The sequence below is a fragment of the Diorhabda sublineata genome, chromosome 3, assembly GCF_026230105.1.
Source record: "Diorhabda sublineata isolate icDioSubl1.1 chromosome 3, icDioSubl1.1, whole genome shotgun sequence".
NCBI lineage: Eukaryota > Metazoa > Arthropoda > Insecta > Coleoptera > Chrysomelidae > Diorhabda > Diorhabda sublineata.
This window is the reverse complement of record NC_079476.1, coordinates 26,819,276-26,839,367: the sequence shown is the minus strand read 5'-3', so window position 1 is coordinate 26,839,367 and position 20,092 is coordinate 26,819,276. Positions and strand designations below refer to the sequence as shown.

General features: G+C 33.6%; 1 protein-coding gene across 2 annotated transcripts in view; it reads right to left on the bottom strand.

Moving 5' to 3' along the window:
* LOC130441960 (titin) overlaps positions 1-20,092 on the bottom strand; it is a 159,229-nt gene that overhangs the window by 84,185 nt on the left and 54,952 nt on the right. The window contains exons 33-38 of one of the 2 annotated variants that reach the window (XM_056775888.1): positions 18,104-18,210; positions 17,865-18,045; positions 16,769-16,846; positions 10,985-11,104; positions 2,950-4,522; positions 165-1,759 (exon numbers count right to left, since the gene is read on the bottom strand). In XM_056775888.1, the coding sequence (XP_056631866.1) occupies positions 165-1,759; positions 2,950-4,522; positions 10,985-11,104; positions 16,769-16,846; positions 17,865-18,045; positions 18,104-18,210 (3,654 nt within the window). Of the gene's footprint in view, positions 1-164; positions 1,760-2,949; positions 4,523-8,164; positions 8,502-10,984; positions 11,105-16,768; positions 16,847-17,864; positions 18,046-18,103; positions 18,211-20,092 lie in introns of those variants that run through there. The other variant, XM_056775887.1, reaches the window with a different exon arrangement.

Below are 20,092 nucleotides of genomic sequence, written 5' to 3'. Positions count from 1 at the left end.
CATGCTTCGATCAAGCATCGATTGTTGTTTGGGTCACTCTAAACGTAAAATTCCAGGGACAATTATATTTGAATCTAATATGTTCAAAACCGAGCAAAAAGATCCAGGTTAAGACAGGTTTATGGACTTATAAATGATGACGATAATTAGATACGAATACTTACTTTCAACTGTCATGCTGGCTGATAATTGGGCTTCTCCTAGAGCGTTTCTGGCGACAACCGTGTACGTTCCCGCGTCTTCTTCTCTTACACTTAAAATATCTAAAGCGACGTATCCGAAATCGTAATAAGTTTGTATTCTGTTTGCTGGTTGTATTGGTTTACCGTTGAAGTACCATTCAATTTTCAGCGTGGTATCACTTTGAGGTTCTACTCTAGCTTCGAAATGTCCGCGTTGTCCTTCAACGATTCTATTTGTGCCTTTTAGTGGTCCCAAAAACCTAGGTTTTTGCGTAACTTGTACTTCCTCTTTGGAAGTTCGATTGTATCGAGTGGAATCTTCCAAGTGTTGGATTTTTTCCAAACCACTTGGGTGTTGGGAATCGAAGCTAATATCTTTTTTACTTACGACGCTAAGTTGAGCTGTAGTCGTAGCTTGTCCTATAGCGTTGTACGCGCGACATGTATAATGACCTACATCGTGTATTGTTACATCTTTAATAGTTAATGCTACGTAACCGAAATTGAAGAAGCTAGTTATTCTCGAACTGGCCTCTAAAGGATGATTATCCTTGAACCACTCGACTTTGAGAGTAGAATCTCCCACCGGTTCTAAGCGAGCTTCAAAATGTGCGAATCCTCCTTCTCGTATTTCGTTTTGATCCTTGATAGGTGTCTTGAATACTGGCGCTTGAGTACTTTCGGGTGATTCCAGAACGTACTTTTGATGTTGTTGTTGTTGATAAGCTTCTAATCTTTCGACTTCTTCGATGTATTTTTGTTGTTCTGGTATTCCCAGATCACCGGTGACTGAAGATTTTGAATAAACGTTTATATTTGCTGTACTGATAGCTTCTCCTAAATGATTTACTGCCCGCACAGTGTACGATCCTGCATCTTCGGCCCGTAGGTGCATTATATTGAGAGAAACGTAACCGAAGTTGAAGATGGTGGTAATTCGTGAACTGGCGGTAATAGGTCGGCCATCTTTGTACCACTCCACTTTCATAGTCGGATCGCTTACTGGAGTTAGTTGAGCTTCGAAATGAGCGTTTCTACCTTCCTGCAATTCTCCTAGATTTTGGAGTGGACGGATGAAATGAGGCTTTTGATTTGTTCTTTCCTCTAAACTGTCCATTCTTTGATATTTTGAATAGTCTTCCAAGTGCTGGATATATTGTAAGCTATCAGGGTGCTGACTACTTTGTTCAATAGAAGCCCTGGGGTTAATGCTAAGCATCGCGCGGGATTCTACGCATCCCGTTGCGCTTGTAACTCGACAAACATATTCGCCGCTGTCGTTCATTATTAAGCTAATTATATCTAAAGCTATAAAACCAAAGCGAAATATCGACGTGGTTCTACTACTAGCTGCTAAAGGTTTTCCATTCAAAAACCATTCTACGCGCATCGTCGGATCTCCAACTGGTTCAATTCTAGCTTCGAAGTGGATTTTTCCCCCCTCAAACTGAACTGCATCCCTTAAAGGAATGATAAATTGAGGCGGAGGATATACACGATCCTCATCGCCGGGTGCTGCTTGAGGACGAGATCGTTCAACGTGGCGAAGATAAATCACTTCTGGGCCAGGTTCGGGTCTGAAAAAGAAAAATCTTCATCATACCTAAATATTACATTCCTAATAATCAAATTTCCATTGGTTTAATCATGAAATAATGCAAGCAGATCTAGGGGATAGATATTCCAGAAAGATTTCTAAATTCGTTTCAAAACTACTTAAATTATCGTTATTCTAAAAGTGAAAAGAAGAAACTGCTTTCTTTTTTAGTCACATCTATTGATAAATCATCGATCTAGTAGACAAAACAGAAGAAATTGCAGGAGTTTAAAGATCCTACAAGAGTACTAGGTGGATGCTTTAACTTACTAAGGCAGATGCGTCAAAATCAACCGAAATGTGCGCTTTCCAAAGCCACTAACGTGGATTCAAGGCAATTAAACACCTTCTGACTTTTTTTAGTTCGCAAATCTGAAGGCCGAGTTAAGAGATGAAAGATTCAGCAACGAGGCAAGAGAGTCGGCGAATGAACATTTTGACTCAAACATCTTTCTTTTTGTATTCTCTTTAGCATGAAAATCGGCTGCAATATCAGCGTTAATTAAATGATATTTATTTTCTTTGAGTATTTTTTGAAATTCGAACAGATTATGGCCGAAGCGCGAGCAATTGAAAACTCAATTTGACCATCAATTCCTTTTTGGAACTCCAAATTATTACTGGTTGTTCGCGATCACATCTGACCATTTCATCCTGTCTCTGTTGGTATGAATTTTTGTTATTGTGAGGCCTATTTTTGCCCAATCCTCTTCTTACTTTCTTCTATTTTGGAATAGCACAGACCATGAGTAACATTTTGTGGATCATATTTTGAGGTTTAGGTGAAAAGCTTGTCAAAACTTTTTGGTTCAAATTGTAGCAGGAAATGAAGTCAAAATTTGACTGCTATCGAGGTAATTTAAGTAAGTAGTAAGAACATTATTTTTGCTATTAGATTCATAAAGAAACACGAAGAAAAGTAATGACACTTTCTAACTTTATAAAATAAAATTTATATGGAAAATAAAACATTAGAAAGATGATAAAACATTTGGTATTAGCTGTAATCTCTCTCGCCGAGAGTACGACGACTTTTTTTACTAGTTTACCGTTAGCAATCAGTAAATATTAACAAAAATAAGTTACGAAACATTTTCTATGAGAAAAATGACATTTTGATGTATTTATTTAGTTTTGGGACAGTTATACAGGAATGAAATGATTACTTACTCAGGTTCGATGACTTTCGTGGGCCTAGGAAGATGTAGGCGTCTTGGTTCGGGCGTCGTACTCTGCGGTACTTGTACGAATAATCTAGCGCGAGTAGCGGTGGAGCCGGCGACATTTTGGGCAGTACATTGATACCAACCAGCATCTGAAGCTTTTGCTCTCGGTATGTCCAAAGAGGAAGCTCCACCGTCAGTCGCAATCCTAACGTCGGGACTGTTTACTAGCAGTATACCATCCTTCTGCCAAGTGATACGTGGTGTGGGTGTACCGACGGCTCTAGCATTCAATATTACCGGTTCTCCTTCGGCCACGTTAACAGTTGTGAATCTTTCGACGAATTTAGGTGCTACTACTTGTTCTTTTTCGATAACGTTGAGGTTACATTGGAAGGAGGTTTCTCCAGTTTTGTTTCTAGCTACGCAAGTTACAACACCGGAGTCGTTTCTACTAACTGTTGTGATCATAAGAGCGTGATTACCGGATTCGTTTACTAATATCTTATGATTGTGGTCATCTACTACTTGTTTACCGTTGATGAACCAAGTAACTTCCGGATAAGGACGACCAGTGACTCTACAATCGAACCTAGTCATTTTTCCTTCGGTTACATCTCTGTCGTTGCAGACTCTTACGAAGTTTGGTGCTAACGTTTTACTAGAATCTGTTTGATCTATTTCGATTTGTTGTTGTTTGAAAGTCGATTCGTGGATTAGACCTTCTTGTGTCGTTACTGGTTCAATGGCTAAATATGCTGAAGAAACAACGCACCCTTGAGGATTTTCGGCTAGTAGGGTGTAATGACCGGTATCGTCGGATGTAGCTTGTTTAACTCGTAAAGAAGCTTGATTATTCGTAAAACTAGTTTCGTATTTTTGAGAATCGGTGATTCTTTGTCCGTTTTTAAACCAAGTAATTCGAGGTCTTGGATTAGCTGATAGTTTCGAGCTGAAAACCGCATCAGAACCTTCGAGTAATTTGGAATTTCGCGGCTTTTGTGCAAACTGCGGGGGTGCTGGGGGTCCCAAAGACCTTTCGATCGTCGTCGATATTTGGGAATCTTTTTCGTAACTAGATCTTCTCGTTATAGATTCTCTAAACGAAACTTCTCTCAAAATTCTATATTCGAAAGTGTCAATTTTGAAATCTTCAGTTATCGTAGTAGTAGTACCATTGGTATAACTGGTCGTTTGATCAAATTTAGAAAACGCTTGTCTTTGAGGTATCTGCATACCTTCTGGAGATATATAAACCGAACAAATAGCGGCGCCGTATTGATTTTTAGCATTACAAACATATTCCCCTTCATCTCCGGGTCCGATATTATTTATTTCGAAGATAATATCCCCGGTAGATTCATTATATGTTAATCGATGTTTTTGAGTACTAAGTAGAGGTGCTCCGTTTCTCGTCCAGGTTACTGTTGGTTGCGGTTTTCCCGTTACTCTACCTTCGAACGTAGCTTTTCCTCCTTGGGCGAATCTGGCGTTGCTGAACACCTTCTCGAACACCGGAGGTTGAGCGTTAGGGCCAAAGCCGGGAATTTGCTGAATTTGTTGTTGGGACATCTGACCACCTGAAACAACACGATTTATACAGTTTTAGAAATAAATACGAGGGTCTATGAATATGAAGCTGAAACTGAACAATAATCGATTGTATGGATCTTTCAAGATGAACCAAAAATGGTGAACTGGCAACATAGACCGGTCAATTCTGAATGGTACATCAGTCTTTACTTGCCAGAAGTGTTTGAAAAAATCAGTTAACCAATCGCAGAAGACGAATCATTCTCCACCACGACAATAAACAGTCAAAATATCGAATTGATGGGTCATCTGCCTTACTCAACGTTTTTCTATGTATGAAGAAGCTTTTGATGCGTTCAAATCACGTGTTTTGGAGGTACCTTAATCGTAATGGAAAAAATTCTTCGGTAATTGGTTCAAACGCATGCAAAAGCATATTGATCTTAATGAAATATATTTTGGAAAAACTTGACTTGAGAAAACAAAAATTCTATCAAGAATAAATCAAATTCAAAAAAGTGATATAAGGAACCAAAAAAGCTCAATATAAGATAACAAGATAGTATAATAAAGTTTTTTAATTTCGAAACACAAAATGGAATGAATGTAACTAGGACTGCGCTTCCAAACCATAATTTCTTCAGAAGCATTTGAGGAGACCACAATATTACTGAGGGGTTAAATAGAAATCACCATGAATATTTGAATGGAGCTAGAAGATCGTTCGCATCTTGTCAAATAGTACCATACAGACCAATCAAGATTCGAGCGAAACGTCTAATTCTAATAGTGGTCGGATTGTTATTTGACAGATTTGACCTAACAATTCGCACATGGAAAATCAGTGGTAAGACAAGAGAGAAAAGTTTGATGCAATTCTAAAAGTTCAGGGTTCTTCGAAATGTATAAGGTTTGACTTTTCACTACTAGATTACTATTTATTCAGATCAGACAAGACAATTTAGCGTGGGAAAAGATTTAAATTCAAAGGAGATGCTGAAAATGCCGTAAGACTTTTTTTGCAAGTAAGATCAAGATCTAAAGGATTCTTGAATACAGAAACTTTTTTTTGTTAAAAGTTACGTTTGTTACATGGTAAATATTCGCCTTTTGGATTTGAATGGATCCAAAAGATCATGTAATTGATTGTTACTTTTATTTGTTTTAAACTAAAGCCTCCACCACCGAATCCAAACACACTCCAGCATTCGCCGAACTGTTTGTGCTGAAGCTTCCAAATTAAGCAAAAAGTCTGGATTCTGATCCTAGTTCAGAAATTGTTCTTGGTCAACCCAATAAGGAGAACTTTTGGAGTCTAGATTAATCGACTGGAATTTACTTTTTCCTGGTACTTATCTGAAGCAGATTGAATTTTGGATATTATCCAAGTTACTGGCGATTGTTCATTGATTCCTCAAGAACTAGCTTGGAAGCTATACAACGGAAACAAATGTCCTTCATGGTGCCCATGGTTCTGATATGAAAGAGACTTACGAGAACATGGAGTTACTTCTTGAAAAAATTAAATACAACATGTTTGCGGATATTTCAAAGTCAGTGCTCTTTTGTTTGATGTTACATTTGCTAGTGGGACAGGAGAGATAAAAAAAAGTAGTGGATCGCTTACTCCAGGTCAGAAAAATGTTCAAAAATGATCCTTTGGTTAACCCTGAGGATATACTTTCATCACCGTTACATATAAAGCATTTTCCAAACTCAGCGATAAAATTGAGGATACAAACTTTGAAGGAAAGCTGAATTATTTGGAAAAAGTGGCCTGGAAATGTTTTGGAAATTCTTCATCGAGAAGCTTTTATTCCCTGGGTGGTTTCATCAGCATATTTCCTTAATAGAAAAGCTCTAACAAGGAAAAAGAAGTCCAGAAACGTTAAGACTACTGTTGGAGATCTACCAGAAGCCGTACATTCACGAAAATCATAGATATTTATTGTACATTAAGAAACAAATGATTTTGGTAGTGTTTATGAAAATATATGTCTTGATGCTACAAATAAATCTGATGCGTCAATTTTTTTTCATTGATATATTATTGTTTCGTGGATTATTTAGAATTTGTTGTGACAAAAATTCAATTTTCTTGACCAGTGTTACAAATTTAATATTAGAAACCGTTTGTATTTATAAAACACTCTCTATATTACATGATTATGAGCTTTTCAATAAAACTCATGTAAGTATTATGTAATTTTGTTTTATTTATAGCTGCTTTTGTTCTAAATAGATTGTTTTTTAGTGTAAAAAAGTTTAAATAATCCATATTTTTAACCCATTGGAATTCAGTTTATTACGAAGGCATTTTTTAGAAAATGACAACGAGAGAATGTCTACAAACATTATACCGATACTATTTTAGCCCGTTGGATCGCGTTTCAGGTTGCCATTTCGGGAGCAACTATTTTTATCAAGCCAATCATCAACGGCGATGTTTTAAAATACAGAGTGCTCGGTTCATAACCGACGCGATATAGATTCATACATATTTATTTTTCAAAAACCCTTTCCAAAATTTATCTAAATATGTATCCCTGAGAGTTATTTACTTCTACTGACTTCTTAGATTTGTTTCTTCTTCTTTTTTTCTTTAAAAACAACTGTAATGTGGTTAAATCAGTTACTTACCCCAATCGAAGTCTCTAATTGTAGTTAGAAATATTTTTTCAAAATAACAATTATATACGTAAATTATATAATGATTAATAAATTGTTTTGTAGTATTTGGTAAAAAACTTTTGAATAAAACACATTGTAAGTCGGGGAGAAGTAATAAGCACGCTTTTTAGATACAATATGTTTATTTTAAGGGTTTAGAGGGGTCAAAATCTTGTAGATTGTTATTAGAATAGGTCATTTTGGAATCTGAAGCTACGTCAAGAAAGTAGAAGTGAAAATTTTATTTATATGGATTGAAAATTGTTTTTATTTTGTATAAACTTCTAGAACTTACAAGGAAAGAAAGAAATGGATTATTTTTGTTCCAAAAACTCATCAATTTTAGAAACGTTATCACCAGAATCGAAATTCTAGTTTATATCGACTCTTTTAATCAAAAATTTTTACAAAATAAATTATTTGGTGTGATGCCAGAAAACACCCACACAGATCCAAATGAAAATAATTCTAATAAATCGTCGGTTGAAAATTATTTATATAAATAATGCATCCTTTTAAAATAAATGTATAGGAAGCTTTTAGTATCATGAAAGCAATTAAAACTTTTTTCATATTGAAAGGAATTGAACAAAAACTTTTCAAAAAATGTATAAAGCAACAATGCAGACGTTTCGGTTCCCACCATTATCATGAAAAGAGTGGTCATAAATAATATAATAAAACCGTCAATGTTTTGTACATTTTTGGTTATTTTTTTAAGCATCTGTCTTCAACTTTAGACTCTACATCAGCTAGAATTTACACTTTGATCGATTTCTTCAGGTGATACATCTAATTATTATCTTCAAAACGTAATTATCGTTTTATATATTTCATTTATTTTGACTTGTACAGATTCAAATATCCAAAAATCCAATCGGGATTCATATTTTTGCAATTAAAGCAAGTGCAAGCCTTAAAACCATAGAAATTTCGAATACAATTAGGTTAAACCAGTTATTCATATGAAGCGACAGTTTGAATTGATATTTTTTTAGAAGAAAAAAAATAATTCTAACCTGAAACATGTCCGGTGACCTGCCGGGTAATATGTTGTTCAGTTCTAGTCACCTTTTGCGTGTGCTGAGTTTGACTCTGTTGCGTTTGACTCTGTTGAGTCTGCGAAACTTGCTGTTGTCGATTCATTCTATTCATTTATTTTTTCACCACAAAACCACACAAATCGGAGGAAAAAGAATCACAAAAATTTTAACACATAAAAATCACAACTGGGATAAAATTACTAGTCTCTTTTATATTAATCGTTTGCCTTCCACGGGCTCAGTTAGCAGAAGTTTAAGTCATCATACCCGATATCTATACCAAGACGTCGGTCGTTTGCTAATTGCGAGCGAAGAATAACTTTGGAAACGTCTCCCGCCTTGGACGCCTCTGAAACCTTCTGGTGGGGGAGCCTGAAACGCTGCAAGCGTCTTAAAATAGTCCCCTAGAGCATTATATTTGTAGTAGAGATGGGAACGGCTGAAGAAAATACGGAATAGTTACTTCAGATACTCTTACTTCCATGTGAGTAACTCCGAGTGATCGTTTTTCAAATCGATGCAATATTAAATTACGTTATTTCGACATTTAATTCCATCTACATATTGAAATTTATTTATCAGGAATAAATATCGGTTTCAAATGATTGAATAAATACTTCCCATCTCTAATATTTTGTTGACATGCGATCCGATCTATTCGAAGTAGCTTATGCTTCTGATGTGACTCAGTAAAACCTACTTTATAATTATTATCTGTCACCTTTACTCACAGGTTAATTTTAAATTATATTGGCGAAATTTCTAGACCATATTTTCATGGAAACATTCCATAATCATTGAGTGAGTGTAATTTTCTATCCAGCTCTAAGTTTTATCATTATGTAGACTACTCTTTCAAAATAAAAAGGAATATTCCCCTCTTCAAATAAAAAAATATATCGAGATTACAAATTTGCAAAGTTTGGTTCTTCCTAGAGCTGGAAATATTGCAGCGTTGCCAGTTGCAGTTTTACCAATATCTGAATAAATTCCAGGGTTCAATATACAAAACCATATCAAAATCACAGACCTGCTAGACCTAATTATTCCCAGAACTAGGAGATTGGATGATACAAGAATATCTGGTGTTTACAACGTTGTCAGTCGGTTTTTTTGCAAATCTAAGTAAATTTCAGTCTTCGATAAGAAGAAATATATCGAGATTATAAAGTTGGAAGTTTGGTTATCCCTAGAACTGGAGATATTCAATGAAACAAAAAAAATTGCTGCTTACAGCGTTGCCAGTTACAGTTTTACCAGTATCTGAGTAAATTCCAGAGTTAAATATACAAAACCACACCCAAATCATAGACTTGCAATACCTAATTATCCCCCGAACTAGGGAGATTCCATGATTCATGAATATATGATGCTTACAACGTTGTCAGTCGCAGGTTTTCCCAAATCTAAATAATATCAATCTTCAATATAAGAAAAAATATAATGAGTTTACAAAGTTGCGAAGTTTGGTTCTTTCTGGAGCTGGAAATATTGAATGACACAAGAAAATCTGGTGTTTACAGCTTTGCCAGTTGCAGTTTTACCAATATCTGAATAAATTCCAGGGTTCAATATACCAAACCATATCAAATCCACAGAGCTGCAAGACCTAATTAGCCCCAGAACTAGAGTTTTCGATGATACAAGAATATCTGGTGTTTACAGCATTGCCAGTTGCAATTTTACCCAGACCTGGGTAAATTCCAGGGTTTAATATATAGAACCATATGGAGATTATATCGCTGGGAGGTTTATTTTCATTATTTTGCATATATACTACAAATTAATATTTAACAATTGCAGCAGTGCCAATTCCAATTTTACCTACAACTATGTAAATATCAAAATTTACGGGATCAAATAAAGCATAAAAGGTTAAAAAATGAAAATATGTTGTGATACGTGAGATTGAGAAAATTATGATTTTTCCGAGCAATAAGATTTAGTATGAATAATTTACAACAAAAAATAGTTGGTAATAAAATTTTCGAAACAGAGACAGTTCTATCTGATTACCCATCATTGATTGCATGAAATAATTTGATATCTATTTATTAAATTACAATCAACATAATAATTAAAAAACTATGGATATATTTCAGAAAAAAATTCAGTATATATGTACAGGGTGCTTAGATTTTTTGGTACTAATTAGTAATAACAAAAAAAAGAAAATTATGAAGTATTAGAAGCTAGCTTCTGCTTGTAATCTTCATTCTCTTAGCAGCTCGACTTTTTCCTGGACTTATTTTGCCAAATATTTGTATTTGTAGACAACGTATTGTTGTTTGTTTCACTAGATCAAATGCCTTTTCATAATCAATAAATCATATATATACTTAAGCTTATTGAAGCTAAAAGGGTAAGCCGCGTGGTCCAGAGCTATCTGACTGGTAAACAGTCTTGGCAAGGAAAATTCACTGTCTTCAGACTCCAGTTTATCTAATTTAATAACAAGTGAAACGGTTTTGAATAGTCTAAACACGTGAAAGGATTAAATTATTTACTAATACAGTGTGTGTGTGTGTAGAGGGAGCCTTGGTCTGTTTAATACCATATTTATATGGATAGATTAGTAAGAATCTACCAATTTTGCAGAAGAGTTAGGTCATTTTTTAGTTGTAAAGACATATAACAATTCTAAAATAAATCATTTATTAGTAGAAATAGTTTCTATGTACAAAATAAACGTATATATATTATATTCATATCATATATTAGTATTATTATATGTATATACATAAATATTGTCTTAGTTATAATTTTCTAGAAGACAGTGAAGACCAGAAGACTTACCAATGGGAAACGGTAAGTTGCCAGGAGATACCGGACGTTTATATAATTCCAAATCAGGAGAAATATTCCTTTTGACAGTAGTAAATTGTCTATATGTACCGTACATATGAGAAGGAACACCTGTAAAAAATTATTAGATTTAATTGAATAAAAAATAATTAATAGAAGGTTTGATACAACAAAATTTATTTTTTATTATTTCATCGGCTGTTAGAAAAAAGGGATTGTTTCAATGTCCTTGCCAAGGACAGATTGTATATGAGATAAAGTTAAAACAAAAGTTATAAACACCGTTAGTCATTTTTTTCGAAAAATCTTGTTATTTATCACTCCCACGTATCCAAACGCCCACGTTGAATATTTTTCATGTGAAACGTGCATTTCGAAATCTATTTTTGAACCAAGTTGATTCAATTTAAGTCAATATTATTTGAAATTAGCACGATTTCTATTTCTTAAAAGTCTATTTCGCTTATATCTAGTCAAATGCTTTTTATTAATCTATAAACACAGCGAGATATTTCTTCCTACTTTAAGTGTCGCATAATATGCTATTATTTCCAATCTAGAAACATAATACTAGAAAATATGAAGCTTTAAAATTTGCGAAAAACTGCGACTGGCAATGCTGCAAATACATTATCGAATATTTGCAGGGAGAACCAAATCTCGTATCTATGTAATTGAGATACACTCAATTACTCAAATCTGGGTGAAACTGTAATTGGTAACGTTGTAAATACACAATTATACTTGTTTAAATGATTATCCTCAGCTCTAGGTATTACTAGACTTGGCAACTCTGTAATTTCGATATATCGAACGCTGATATTTAATTAGATCCAGAATTTCATTAATTGGTGAAGTATAAACTACCTCTACATGTTTTAACCGTTTTTCCCCTATAGTTACAGAAGTAAATAAAGAAAAACATCCCTTTAGTTACGTAATAATCTTCCAAGTTTATTCTATTCAAGACTGGTTGAATCCTACAACTTAATTTTATTTTTTTTGTTAATGACTACTTAATTTTTGTTAAATCTGTTACATACAATCATTTAATTACTTCGTAATGATTTTTAAGTAGAATTCAAACGATAAACTGCAAAAAATTCGATAAAACAATTTGTCACGGTGTCTAAATTAAACTTGGCAACATCTGGTTCAAATTGTGGCCAAGTGATGATTTCAGTTTTATTTGAGACATGCAACGCTTTTAGAAATTATGAAAAGCTAACAAAATCAATCGTGTCTTAAATAAAAATCTCAACTTTATTTTTAGTTTGAAAATTTCACCCAGGTGTTAAAAAATTAGGGAATGGGGACATCATAGATGTTATTATAAAGAAACTAGGATGATATTACTTTGTTTTTTAAATGTATACTAAAAAAACATTCTACTAACAATAAATTATGGTTTAATCAAATTAAAAACTAGGAAAAGAAAGTTTTATTTAAGAATAAAGATGCTGATGAAAAAATTAATGTCACTGTTATAAAAGACATTAAACTAAACTTGCTTTTTTTCACCAATAGATCTAAGTCTTATTTCCAGTAAAGGGATTATTCACAAAGTAGGAATTCCCTTTCCATTATTAGATTTCTGCATTTTCTCCGTGGGTCTACGTATCATGCATAGGGCGATGAAGAAAATCTAGTACCAAAATGGATATAGAGAATCTTCATTAAAAAGTGGACGTATGGTTTATTCTCCATTAATATCAATAGACTTTTGGATGCGTTTGAGCTAATTTTAACTATTGAGGTACCTCCAAAACATGTGATTAGAGCGCATCAACTGTTTCTTCAGATGACTTCGCAATTTATCATTTATCAATTCGTTGTTTTGACTATTCATAAACGTTTTTGATTCAACTGATGTGAGATTGTCGTTTTCGAAAACTTCTGCTGGTGTACCATTCAGAATTGATTCTTCTGAGTTGCTCAAATAAAACTGTGGCGACCATTTGCTTTAAAGTGCTTCTTGCTCGAACAACTTTCGTTGGATATGGTCTTCAAAGATCCATACAGTCGATTGTCGTTCTTTCGAATTAACTAGATTGAATTTTTTCAGCTTCATCACCAAAAATCGAGTTGATTAACGCAGTGAGTTTGGTTTCATTTATAGAAAATATTTGTAAACAGCTCAAATAACAATCGTTTGAGTACGTTCAATCATTCAAATTATTGAATAAGTAATAAGTAATAAGTAATAAAATTTTTGGTAATTATCTAGATTAGGTTGCACCGATTTCGTTGAAATTTTAGTATGTTATAAAGATAATTACGCTGTTCAAGAATATGTATATATATGGCGCAGAAATCATCCCTTCAGGTACTTTTTCCCGTTTAAAGAATCCAAAGAAACCTGACCTAACCTACATACTTCTCTACAAAATGAAATCCAATCACAAGCAGGGGTTGCTGTTATCGAAAACTCTTCAAAATATATATATATATATATACAAATATATACAAACTGTATGTAGAATCATCGCTTATTTTATTTATTGTCGACCACCCTACATATTTTTGTTTAACGTAACTTTCTTTATAACATACTAAAACTTTAACGAAATCGGAAGGTGTAACCTAATCTGGACAATTACCAATTTTTTTTTAAAGAAATAGTTAATTAATTTTTCGTATAAATTTGAATAATAATCAAGAGGCGCCCAGAGCGTTGGTGGTGTTAAAACCGGCACTCCTTGTACATATGATATAAATATAATAAAAGAATTTCTGTCGAGTTGAATCACAAAAAAATTCATCTTATAATAATAAGCAAGTGTAATCAGAACCGAATATCTCACACACGAAAATCTATTTTCGAACGCTGTTGGGCACGATTCCACGGTACGTGGGGGTTCGATGATTTCCATGCGCTCTCATTGGACGAAACTGATATTTTTTCGTAACCAGAGTGCCAGTTTTTATTGCATATGAGAAATTCGCGAGGAATTTGTTTTGAATTGTGTCAATCGGATATTATAGAATCTTTTGTTTGTTAGTCTGCAATCAGTTGAATTTATTTACAGTCTCTTTTAGATTTATAAAATATCGTTTGCCAAATGAGGTTTCAATTCGATAAAAATCAAAATATAGTACTCGTATTTTCTGCAGTATACTAAATACTTAAACGTTTCTAATTGTGAACTTTGGAATCGAATTCCAGAAGTCAATAGACACGAAAAAAGATAAATAACCTATAGCAAACCTTAAATCCTCTATTCTACAAGTTATCATTAGTTTCAGAATCGCTCCGCCCGGCACGTAGATCATTATAATCTCAAATTTTCTCATTTAAATAAAGATTTCATTGTGTTTATGCCATTAAGATAAAAACGTGAAACTTAAAAGGCTTTCATATTATCTGGTGCATTGCTCTACAGTGCATCCAACATCAAGAGCTCGTGTTTCAATCCTAAAACTCTAGAAGACCTCAGTAATTGCGCTGGTGCGCTAGCCCACCCACAGAATCTTCATTCGCTAGTTTTTACCAGATCTAACGTACGTTAGAACTGTTTGTGAATCTATTTGTACTAATTTCCTAAGGGATTTTATTAAATTTACTAAACAAAGCATTTATACATGAGAAAGCCTCTATAATAAGACTCTAAATTGTACTAATACTATCAAAAATTCACTTATTAGTCTTGTATTATTCTGATTTCAGATTTCATTGGTAAGTTCAAATTATAGCATTGGAAAACCTCCCTTTTAAAAGCTTACCAACTAATATAAAAGTTCATCTAAAAAGTTTAGAATCTGGAAGTTAATTGGAGTTGAAAAGCTTCACCACGGGTACTATACAGATCACTAGTAAACATCCTATACTATAATCTTTTTTCAAATTTGCTGATTTCTTCTTTGTTGTTTGGAAATTTCAGTTAATCACTCTATTTTTCAATTAGAGACGTACCATGGACCGGCTCTATCACTTTTTTGGGTTTTAGTTACTGGCTAAGCCCCAAACAAGATGCTTTAAAACGGATTTGTATATAAAGAACTGATTTTAGTATAATTATCATGATTATCCAGTACATTTCTTGCAATTTGAGCCCTAGCTGTTCTACCTTGGACAATATATGCTTCTTCAAACTCAATATTCCATCCAGATGTATGCCTTTAAGGATGATACCTGGCTTGACCTAGAGATGGCGGTAGTTGCTTGAATTTTAAACGAGGTCGAAAACCAGGATCGCAGTTGTTTCATAACCATGGATGAAACGTGGGTCCATCACTTTACAATTGAAATAAAAGAGCAATCAAAAGAATAAAATGAAAAGGAAGAACCGGCTCCGAAAAAGACAAAGACTGTTTCATCTGCAGGCGAGGTTATGACGTCGGTTTTTTGGGATAATTTTCATTGATTATCTTGAAAAAGGAAAAACCATCAACGGCGAGTATTATGCGAACTTTTTGTAAGGTTTGAGCGAAGAAATCAAGCAAAAACTACTGCATTTGGCTAAGAAGAAAATATTGTTTCATCAAGGCATTGCAACAGCTCAATTATCCTTATTGCAATAGTCAAAATTAATGAATTGCTACCTCATGCACCCTATTCACCAGATTTAATCTCCTCAGATTATTTTCTGTTCCCGGATATAAAAAAGAGACTCGGTGGTCAAATAAAGAGATAATGTCGGCAGTAAACAGCTATTTTGAGGAGTTTGGCGATTCTTATTATAAAATGGGTACCGAACTTATTGGGAAAAGCGTTTTCTTTGTTGCATCAGGTCTTTCTCTGCAGGTTGCTTAGGAAGACGGATGGACGGTATCCTTCAGCGCAATTTAAATGTTATATTTTGTCTCATTTTCTTTAATATACTTTTTTGAAATCATCTTACAAATTTGAGATCGATCCCATATCGTTTTTACATTTTTTATTCAGTTGTATTCACTATATATTCATTTTCTATTCGGGTATATACAAAATTAATACTTTTATTTATTTTCTTTTATGATTTATCAGCAATCAACACAAATACAACTCTTTTAGATGATGATATAGCTTCCGAGATGATGTCTTCTCAAACGACAAGTCTTCTTTATTTGTAGGTATGCTGGATAATTTTTTTAGTCTTCTACAGTCTTGTGATTTTTATAATTAACCATGTTTCTGTTAAGATATTTGCGCAACCTCAGAGGTCAATACCATACATCACCAGTATGAATCTTTCCCTTTCAAGTTGATTTGTTTGCTTTTTTTAATGATATGGTCTACGAATTTTGTTTCATGGAAGCTGCAACTGGATTTTCGTTCGATTTTTATTCTTTTAAATAAATTTATTTTCTTTGTAATTATGAATGAAATTCTGTGCTAGAAGGTCATTACAGGACGTGCAGGTGGTTGAAATTTTTGCGTTAATTTTTATTTACAATCCAAAACTCACCTTAATACCCCAATGAAGCACCAAAGATAAAAGGAAAGGAAAGGTGCAAAATTATAATTAAAAAATGTAAATGCGGAAAAGCTTTAATAATGAAAAATAACAGACACAATAAATAAAATAATTTATAGTTGAACGTAACAAATATTTAAACATACATTTTTTTTAAATTATTGTTTAGTGAAATAAAAATTTTGAAAGAAAAAAATCGATAATAACCACAAAAACAAACACTTTTTTTTCTATTTAAAACACTATCGATACATTTTTGGCAACATGTTTAAGGCACTTTCTGACTAGTTTAGGACTGCTTAAACGGCAGAGTGAAATAATTAACAACCATGTTAAGATACCACCACCATCTACTTTATATATTGCGATCTGCGCTCACCTGGTACTTCTAGAGTAGCTGTCGTATTGGCAGTACCTACTGGATTAGTAGCAGTACAAGCGTACACTCCCGCGTCCTCTGGAAGACAATACAACGTTAAGAAATTTCAATATTCAAACTGGCAACGTTGAATTGGTGTAATAATGTTTGATTAAGGCTCTAGTGAATAATACGAATCATTATAATTGTAGAAAAGATACTACTAGGTAATTATCTGCAAGGTATGTCTGAACAGTGGAAATCAAAGCCTAAATACGATCCTTCTATATCAAAATACACTTTTACAATCGAAATTCCTACGCAGCTTAGGCTTCCCTTCCTGGAAGGTTTCAACGAGATGGTCCCTCATCGTAATTGCTCCAGAATTATTAGGGAACTCCAAATATTGCCCTTTCAGCGATCTTCTTAGCAAAGAAAACATAAAGAAGTATATGGAGGCTGTAGGCTGTGTTGTTATGGTGGGGTTTCCAAGAATCGTTGATATCTGAACTGACCCTTTCATATTAAATTTAGCAATAACTGTTTATAGCAGAAACTCGATCTTTTCCGATCATTCCGATGAATGATTGGAGGAGGAGAAGGAGGCCCACGGTGATGCTTCCATGTCTAGATCGAGTGTTCCTGAATGGCCGATATGGTGACAGAAAACTTAAGTTTGTTGGAGGTTGTTACAACTGGAAAGGGATCTGCTAAGATCTTCTTGGATCCGTCAGACTTTTATCTATTCCCGACGTACGAAGGGAAGCATCACGACTCGGTGGATGCGGTCCAACAGCTTGTGACGTTTGAGCTGAATAGAATTGCAGACCAAGAGTTCCTGGAGGGAGGAAAACTCGTTATCAGCTGTGTGCAGATGAGGAAAGATGCTACCTTGAAAAATTTATATCGTTTGTACAACTTTCATGAACAAGTTTCGTTTTTAAATGAGTCCTACTAATTTCTTACAGTCCACATTATATATCTTCATACCTAGAGCAATCTATTACACCTAAAGTTAGAAAGAAATAAGGAAACACAGCCTTTGATCAATATGAAGCTAGTTTGGAAGTAGATTTGAAGGTTAAAGAGAGGAAACCTCCTACAGATATCAACTTACCAGGATAAGCTTGCGATATGGTCAATCTACAAACTCCATTCCTGAAATGAAGTTGATAATCCCTCGAATCTTGGATGATTCGTCCGTTTTTCGACCAGAGAATGTTGGGTTGTGGTTCTGATTGAACGATGCATTCGAATTTGGCGGCTTGACCGGCTACAACGGCGATATCACGAAGAGGCTAAAAACACAATAACTAAGAATAATTTATTTGATTTAAATTATAAATGGCGGATTACCGTTATAAACATGGGAGCTCTAGCTTGGGATGGATTCAAAATGTGTTTACCATGAATACTGCCTGGAGTGCTGGGACAACTCGGTGGTGTTTGAGGTCTTCCCGGTACTATAATTCGATTTATTATAATTATTAACGAATAAATATGATTTATTCATATATTTTTTATATGTTTCGTATTTTGTGATGACTAAATATATTCCGAAACGTTGTAATTCTATTTATAAAAAATGTATGAATAATAACTTGATAAGCAATTCATTTAATGATAGTTTTGTTTTTATTTTGATAAAATTCATTCAATATAAGAATGTACATTATATAGAATGTTAAAAACAAAACTTTCATGAATATAAGCAAAAATATTTGAAGAAAACTGTTTCTAAATACACATTTTTGCAAATATTCCACAGCAAATGAATTTTTCAATTCACAGCATATTTTTTATGCTACCTGAAAGCTTTTAAGCAAATAAGCTGCTACAAATGATCCATATGTTAATTTTTGAAGTATAAAAATCAGAAAATGTTCAACGTCATCGAAGCCTACCTAATCGAATTCAATTCAACAATCTTGAAAGTTTAAAAGAGGAAGGAAGGAAGGAACTAGATGATTGGCATTAGGCTCAGCCCTTGAAAAGATTTTAAAATTTCATTCTGATCTCCTGCCAACATGATAAAACCAAATAAACTCCTTCAAAAACTGAAATCAGCGCTACTGAAGTGATCGCAACTATGACACATTTAGAAGGACAAATTATTAATAAGAAAGAAGAATATTTCTTTGGTTCCCATCTAAGGATGGCGAAAAATCAATCAGATGTACACGTTTTTCAAAATGTAGTTCCCGATGTCGAAATTGCATATAAATTTTGGTTCCAATGACGATAAGCATTAAAAAACATTTTATTTATCCATGACAGAGGATATTTCTATTGAAGGTCTTGTAGAAGCTGCCACTTTAGTGTAGAGAATAATCGTTCTAAAGTGAAACTAGTTTTCTCTGAAGTTAATAGGCATTCAACTTTGACAGTTCAGGCTAATGTTCAGACCTATGTCTGCAAAAAAATGATTTCTACTATTCGCCTCTGAAAATTATTTCGAAAATATATTCTGCCTTCCTTCAAAGGAGAAAACAACTACTTTCCTGGCTTAAGCCTCGACGAATATTGGATTATATCTCCTCAGAAGAGGAGACACATCCGAGAAACTGAACTAGACATTCACAATGATACTTTCATTTTCACACTCATATAATTTTGTAAAAATGGAGATGAAAATATGAAGATTATATTGTTATTATCATTAATTGAAGAAAAAATGAAGCATTAGAAACTGTATTGTGGAAAATTATATATTTGTATAAAACATGAACTTTCATGTGTAAGAGAAGAATGATTTAAGCGCTCTAAACAGGCTCAATCAACACTAAAAATATGAACCTTATTTTGAACCTGATAATAATTTAATCCGCAACCTTTTACATCCAAAGTTATTGTTTCAAAATACTTGGAAACATCAAGATTTCAATTGCTGGTACGTATAGGTTAACATCAATTAACGAATAATATTTATATTTGTATTTTTGAAGATTGACATTCAAGTCCGATTCACTAAACTGTTTTCAACGTTGTCTGTCTTTAAATTCAACAAATAATCACTTATAATACAGTCTGTAAATTGAGCAGAAACAAATTTACAAATAAGTGAAAAGATCTTTCGCGAAAAAATGCCTAATAAATAGGCGTTAAGGTTAGCTTATACTACAAGGCATTTTTGAGGTTATGTTATCAAATAACCTATATGATATTTTGTGTCTAATCATCTTCTTTTTGAATAATTTCGGCGCCTATTTCATTAAAACTTCGCAGATATACTGCTGTTTACATTCAAGAAACATTTTTCAAAAAGATACAGTTTTTTTTACGAATTGCAGAATCACTCACAAACTAATCACGAAGAAAAGTGTTGAAGAGAATGTAATAAACAGC